Source organism: Saccostrea cucullata, unplaced genomic scaffold, assembly GCF_032062105.1.
Source record: "Saccostrea cucullata isolate Sc308-1 unplaced genomic scaffold, CSIRO_AGI_Scuc_v1 ctg2073, whole genome shotgun sequence".
NCBI lineage: Eukaryota > Metazoa > Mollusca > Bivalvia > Ostreida > Ostreidae > Saccostrea > Saccostrea cuccullata.
In genome coordinates this window covers 243,199-250,716 of record NW_026928086.1, presented here as the reverse complement: position 1 = coordinate 250,716, position 7,518 = coordinate 243,199, and the positions used below count along the sequence as shown (strand labels likewise).

The 7,518-nt window shown below is 31.3% G+C and overlaps 1 protein-coding gene across 2 annotated transcripts; it reads left to right on the top strand.

Annotated features, from left to right (window-relative positions):
• The first annotated feature begins 506 nt into the window (after positions 1 to 506).
• On the top strand, positions 507 to 1,568 carry LOC134276380 (uncharacterized). Of its 2 annotated transcripts, XM_062758642.1 has the most exons (4): positions 507 to 571; positions 980 to 1,109; positions 1,211 to 1,341; positions 1,429 to 1,568. In XM_062758642.1, exons 1-4 carry the CDS (start codon positions 548 to 550, stop codon positions 1,489 to 1,491), a joined length of 348 nt encoding a protein of 115 aa, XP_062614626.1. In that variant the 5' UTR covers positions 507 to 547; the 3' UTR covers positions 1,492 to 1,568. The 2 variants fall into 2 exon arrangements, with proteins under 2 accessions (XP_062614626.1, XP_062614627.1); XM_062758643.1 differs by lacking the exon at positions 507 to 571 and having other exon boundaries at positions 710 to 1,109.
• The last annotated feature ends 5,950 nt before the right edge of the window (positions 1,569 to 7,518 follow it).

The following is a 7,518-nucleotide window of genomic DNA, read 5'->3' as shown; positions in this document are numbered from 1 at the left end:
TTGGTCGAATCGAAACGCGCAAATGTTAAAACAGTAACATCGTCTGACAGACATCCTGTGTACACTGTATTTGGAATCCATTCACAGGAACCGTCCCTGCATAATAATCCAAGCTGTTCCTTGGAGATACCTAACCCAAAGAAGAAAGTCAAAGAAATGCATGCTGCGCACAAAAAAAGAGACCACCGTGCCATTCTCTCTAACTTCTTGACGGGATTTGATAACGTTGTATTAATTTTTTTAGGATATCGATCCCGATATAAAAATTCTTACCAAATACCAAAAGCTTATTGTATTATGTATAAACGATAAGGTGTACATTTATTAACAGAGTTTTATGCTTTTCTGATACACCAGTAAAATAAAATATATGGTAATAAATAAGTAATTAAGGAAAGGATGACATATATGCTTTAATTGATATGCATTATTCATTTTAATTTAGAATATAAAGTAAAAAGTAATTTTTAAAAAAGTGAAAAAATTCTAACAATTGTTTTGTTTTGCAGAATGTACTTAAATTCGCAGGTAAGGTCACCCTTGGTGGATGAATAAAGATGCTGTTTTCAAGGTTCAAGAACATATTCTTTAAAATATTTTTTTAAAACAAAATTATTGTTGTTGATGCGAGTATACGATGAGATCTTTCACCCCATTGTCGATGTAAGAAAAGTAGCTTCATTGTGAGATTTTCTCAAGTCGTGATCAATGTATAAATCATATTGTTTACTTCAAAATAACCAAGTCAGCATCTTTAGAGGACAATGAATAAATTTTGCTGGTGGGGTGATAGTTAATACATAGGTTTCTCTACTGTCATCCAATTTTTTTTTAGTAAACAAATTAAAAAAAAACATTTTATATAATAAAATAAGTTTAGGGACATGTAAAATATATAAAAGGGGTACGTTTTCAACAATTTTCATTCTACGATCACATATGCGTATAAAAGTTTATTTCCAATCTTAAAATGTCGCAGTCTTTTGAAAGAGAAGATAAAAGTAATGGAACTACTCAGTTCGTTTTGAAAGAGAGTACCAGGTACCAGAGAGGACAATACGCCATCCAGCTCAGCTATTATAAGGGCAAAGTGTACCTACATCTTCAAGGTAAGCAAATTCAACTAAATTGAAGGAGTTGATTTTCTTTGGCGAGTTATTACACTCTGTCTGAAATTTTCTACAAGTTATCTTTCTTTGATCACTTGTAGACAACAACAATGGGCGACAAGTATCAATTCCGGATGATGTGTTTGAAACAATGAATAACCAGTTTTACACGATAAACAAGGCTGTGGAAGATGTTAGGAAAGCCAACGCTGGACCACCTAGCCCGGAACTGGTAAGTTGTTAATTCAATATCATAAACGTTACATTCTATTAACTTTCCTTGCAAGGGTACAATGGGAAGTTTTTTTTATATCAATAGCTTGTGATGACATCGCGCAAAAAGAAGCGAGTGGTGGATTTAGACGGAGATGATGAGTTCTAGAGATAGAGAATTAAAAACGGGGTCACTGACATTTAATAATTATAGTATTCATGTATTCTTTACAATAAAACTGCTTCTATTAGAGTGCTAAATTATACGTTATTAATTTTGTTCCTTATTTTAGCGTAATAAGATGATCAAAACAGAAATTAAAAGTATTGTGTTTTTTTTCTCAAAATTTATAAAACTCTATAGAAACATCAGAGGTGGGATCATTAGCCATTGAGGTAGTATATATAAAAAGAAAACTGCTTCTATTTGTAGAGTGCTAAATTATACGTTATTAATTTTGTTCCTTATTTTAGCGTAATAAGATGATCAAAACAGAAATTAAAAGTATTGTGTTTTTTTTCTCAAAATTTATAAAACTCTATAGAAAAAGTTTCATTATTAGCAAAAAGAACGATGTATGTATTCTCTATATAGTATATTGAGCTGTAATTGGAATATATATACGAGTGTAAAAAGTGTTAAGTCGATTACATCGCTGTCAATTTTGTTAATTTGTAGAACTGTAACAGTTGTGAGAAAGAAAAGATGTCTTTGACTGAATTACAAGACTTTGAAAAGGTTCTTTTTGACACCTTCGACCTTTTTAACAAAGCAGACTATCATTGTAATGAGTTTCTGAAATTGACAGAGAAATGTAAAAGCATGCGAAACTATATAATAAGTGTAAAGAAATCACATTGTTTCCATGAATAAGCATAATTTATGTATACTTTTAAAGTTTTTTTTTGTCAAATCTGTTAAATTACCTAAAATTTTGAAATGATAAATAAAACCATCAGCGTTAACTACATTTGTAAAAATCAACAAGATCGACATTCAATATTTTAATAAGTAAGCAATGTAACGTTTATGGTTTTAAAAGAATGAATGACTTTTTTTCTTAATCAATTATAAGTACATTAGTAAATGATGAGTCATTTATTCATTAATATTATTTACATCATATATATATGTAGTGATAGTACGTAAACACATGTGCCCCATTCATACTCTTTATAAGCAATTAAAATATACATCAAAGACGAACATTGTTATTTTAATTGTTAATCATATTCATCAATTTTATAATGTCCATAAGAATAGCTATGTACTCCAAATGGAGCTAACCACCAACGCTTATCATCAAAAGGCGACAAAGATATTTTATTGATGGATTTTAGATACAAGACATGGTTGTCACTAGCTATATTCTGCATCATATGTCGACATCGTTGTTGTTCAAAAAGACAATTCTTGTAATGGTAATGGTTCAATTCCTTGGTGATCACTGATTTAGCAATTCCTTTTGCCTTTTTTATCTGCGTTTCCTGCTCGTCGTGAATCAAAAATGAATACATTTTAGCTCGCAGTCCTACAAATTCTTTTACGGGATAACCTGCAAACATAATTATGAAAAAAAGTATCAGTTAAATGGTATAAGACTCATAAAAACAATCAACATTACACATCAATCATATTACTTACCTCCGGTTTCGTCTTTCATTTTCCCCACGACTTTCTTGTTGACCTCGCTATAAAGGAAATGATTTTTGGGATAGTTTGATGTATCAAATAACTCTCTGTGTCGAGACATGTCTTGATACAAATCTTCCGTTTGAAACTTGTAAAATAAGGAATCGGTGTCTGTCATCAGCAAAGTTGCTCTGCTACCATACTGTTTCTTGACATATCCATAATGAAATTGATACATGAATAGTTTCGACAAGTCTAAAACAGTCTCTCCGGTGTAAATGGGTTTATTTAATAGCAACTTAACCTTCTTGTTTTTTACACCGACCAAGTGTTTGTTAAAAATAGTGAAATTTTCAAAACTTGGCTTTGCTACCATTTTTCGTAATCCCTTTTGAGTGTTGACCAATTTAAAGTTCATCCTATTTCTTATATTTTCCATCGTTTTCCTGTAGAGAAATAAAATGTAAAGAAATGTAAAAAATAAAACAAATAGTAAACATTGCTTGAAGCATGACAATGCATTTTATTTGAATGGAATTTAGTTTTATTTACCCGAACACTATGTTGTTGTAGTCTTTGTACAGTTTCACTTCGAAGTCGCTCTTAGCTTGTCGTCTTTTGTTGGTATTGTATTCAATGTAGGGTTTGAGCCATGCTTCCTGTCTAAACCGAATTACTCTATGTAGTACAGTTAGCAGGGGTCCTTCCCTCAGGTAAAACTGCAGATTGCGATAGTGTAACACATATTTCTCTTTTTTGCGAAGAGTTGGTATTAATTTTTTGGAAACAACTCCTTTCGTTTTATTGTTTATTTTTTTAAATTCTTCTCTACAATATGGAGATAAATCATCACAATGCACTGTATTTGACTCTGGGGCTAATGGTAAGTCTGAATGAAGATCATGCAGGTTTTCTGGATAGCTCAAAGTGACTTCTAGAATATACCCAATGTCACTATTTTTCTGTATATTCATTACGTCGAGTTGAGATATTTCATTGTCAGTCAGCCAACCAAAGTCTCCAACAGGTAACGGCTCCAGCATGGCACCTCCGTAAAGATTGTTCATGTCGAAGTAGCCTAAATAATTTTTTGGCTTATTTTCATCAAAAGTTTCTGGTATGTATGGATTGTTGGCCTCAGCATGTCGAGTTGTCATCATGGCTACACCTCCACGTATACCCCTTTCAATCATTTGGTATTGATCAATGTCTGTCAGTAGTTCCAATTCTACCTTTGTCATTTTTAAACAGGCACTCCAACACATACCCGCTAATGTAAAGTATTGTGCTGGATCTAGATTAAAGCTCTCTATTGATACTTCTCTAAACCTTTCAAAAACATCAGCTAATAAAAGGACATCGCATAATAGATATAAATCATGATAGTCACCCATTGTTGTCATTTTCATTTCATTCCATACTAGCTGTGCATGTTCGTATTCTTTATCGGATATGTCAGTTTTGCTCAGTGAATTGTAAAATGATGATTTTGGAGGTAATTGTTTTGTCATAAATTTTGATGCATCGGTGACAAAAGAGTACGGGTAAACACCTTTTCTTAAGAGCAATGTCTTTTCTTTTTCCGTTTTGAAATGTCTGTTAAAGTATTTAAAATGTGTATCTCCACTTTATTTGAGGTTTTGAACTAAAGTATCTGTTATGAACTCAAAGAAGAAATTATTCTGACAGAAACTGGAACAATGTTTATTGACGTGCTTTTCTGGTGTGTTTTCTTCGGTAATTTTGAAATCGCAATCGACCTCACAAAGTTTAATGTGAAATAAAAAACAGTCAAGTTCAAAATCTTTCTATGAATTTTATTATCATTATGATCAACAACCAGCAGCTCAGTAATTAACTGATTTTATTAACTCATTATGCAACTTTAGATTATCCCACATATGAGTAAAGATCTAATGTAAATTAAAATTCTCCAATAAGCACACTAGCAATTTTTTTTAGATGCATCCCACAACAAGCAACCCTGGTGAGGCAAACAATGAGAACAATGAGTTCGATGGAAAGACACTAATTATTCTAGTTAGTAAGTACATAAATATCATATCATTTGATTTCATTTTAAGGCTTTAACATCATAGTTTAAAATATTATGTTCACATTAATATGTAAACCATATCAAATCATGCATTCTGTTTTACATATTATCTTTCTACTTTATTTCAGTATTTTCATTTGTATTCTCAGTCATCACTTTATCAATAATAATTTTTTGCTGCGCACGTGCATTCTATGTAAGGAAGGATATGGAAATAACGAACAGTATAGCCAGAGACTCAGGATTCTTGGGAAAATTAGCGATAAGCTGAGCATGAAAGATCAATTTGTAGAGGCACAAAAAATTCTAGATAGAATTCAGGCCATTCATGATGAGAAGGATGAATTATAGTTTTTTTTTCATTTCTTTTTTCACTTTCAGTCATCTCCCTCCTTCTCTGCTTCGGAAGTATTGGGTGTTTAATTTTGGGTGTATATATGCCACCTGTTCGAGGTGGTGCAATCAGAGAAGACTATCTACAGAGCATGATTGTTAAATTGTTTGTTTTATAATCTTTTACAGGTTTGGTCGGCATAATATCTGTTCTATGTCAACTTTTAGATAGACTTATAAGAACCTTAGAGAAAGCATTTCATTTTTTTAAAGACATTTATCAACATATTAAGCATCTTTGGCTGACAAAAAACAAAATTCAGAAAAGAAAGCTAATTTCAAAACATAAAATGATTAAAAAACGAGAATTACCACCTAGACAAAGGAGACCTCCCAAATTGTATGGCTTTGATGAATATGAATAATGTTCTATAATATAATTCAACTTTGAATATTGAATTTGTTTTGATGTATTAATGCAAAATAAAAAAAAATATTTGTGGTTCCGGTCACCCTACCTTCCCTATTTTTTACTGTCTACAATATTTTTATTTATTTTTCATTCAAAAATATTTGTTTCATAGTCAAAACTTAAGGTTTCTCTACCAATCTTGATAATAGTATATTTATATCTCACTGCATACTTAATTTTCACATGAAAAGCACTCCTAGGTTGTACTTAGAAAATTAAGTTGTACTATGGATGTCTATCTTAAATTACATATACCGGTAAAAAACAACATGCCAGTAAAGGTTTATTGATACTCTTTTTTATAATGAAAACTTCATTCTTTATTTGATCCCATTGACAATACAGTCTTATTTTTCCTTGTGTAACTAGTGCAATTTTTTGTGGGGTTAATTATGAAGGTTATTACATTTTTGAAATTGTTTCTGCTTAAAATTAAAACGAAGAACTTCATGGATGATGATTAATGTTTTTTTGTCTGATGTAATAGGCAATCATTTGATGTACAATTGTAATTGTTGATGTTTTGTTTTATATATGCATGGCATATGTGCCAAAAAGAATTTGGATTTTATATGCAATCATTTGATGTAAATTTATAATTGTTTATTACTTTTTTTTTTATTTTACATGAGATACATACATGTGCCAAAAAATGTTAGATCATACATGATAACAATCATTTGATGTAAATTGTAATTGTTATTGATTATTAAGTGTTGATCTTTCGTTTTTATAAATACGCATGAAGTATATGTCAAAAGAATTTGGATTTTATATGCAATCATTTGATGTAAATTTATAATTATTTATTACTTTTTATTTTGTATTTTACTTGAGACATGTGCCAAAAATGTTTGACCAAGCATGATAACAATCATTTGATGTAAATTGTATTTGTTATTGATTATTATATTTTATTTTAATATTTGGTGGTACCCATAGAAAGTTCTTGTCACAAGGAATACACATATGAAATATAAAAGTCATAGCTCCACTAAATCAAAGTTATGGGCAACGCAGCACTGTTAAGGCCTACTATGAAAAATCAACGGAAAATATATGTGCAAAAGGGGGATATTATTTTAAATTAAATTTATTTCAATTAAGCTGTTTTATTATCACAAAAGGTTAATACATATAGAAGTAGCATAGTATTACCCACTCTGTACTGTATGAAGCTTAAAGCTGAACACGATTCGTAAAAGAAATGTATCCGCCATTTTAGTTCCCGAGACTCGCTACCCTGCAGACCCATATAAATAGGGCAAGAATTAGAGACTGTTCAGTTTAATCAGTGGACATCAGTGTAGGCGAACGTATGCTATACAGGACTTGGTCACGGGAATAATAACGTAATACTTCGTCTAATGCAGGAAAGTAAGATACCAAATAAATTTACAATTATAGGTACATAAGTCAGTGCAGTATACAAACAACATAGATAAACGTAACTGCAATTAAATATAAACAAAGGTAATGCAAGATAACCAGCACGAACACGGGTCGCCATTCCACGCCGATACCTGTGACAATAAAGCAGTCAGGTGTAACAAAGCGACGAGTATACCCTGGTATTGATGTATCGTAGATAATGCTATCAAACATGGCGTATGCCTATTTACGAGTCGTGTTCAGCTTTAATCCTATCGAAAGACAGTCACGTGATGAATGCATAGTACGTGTACTGAATGTAAGTCATTAA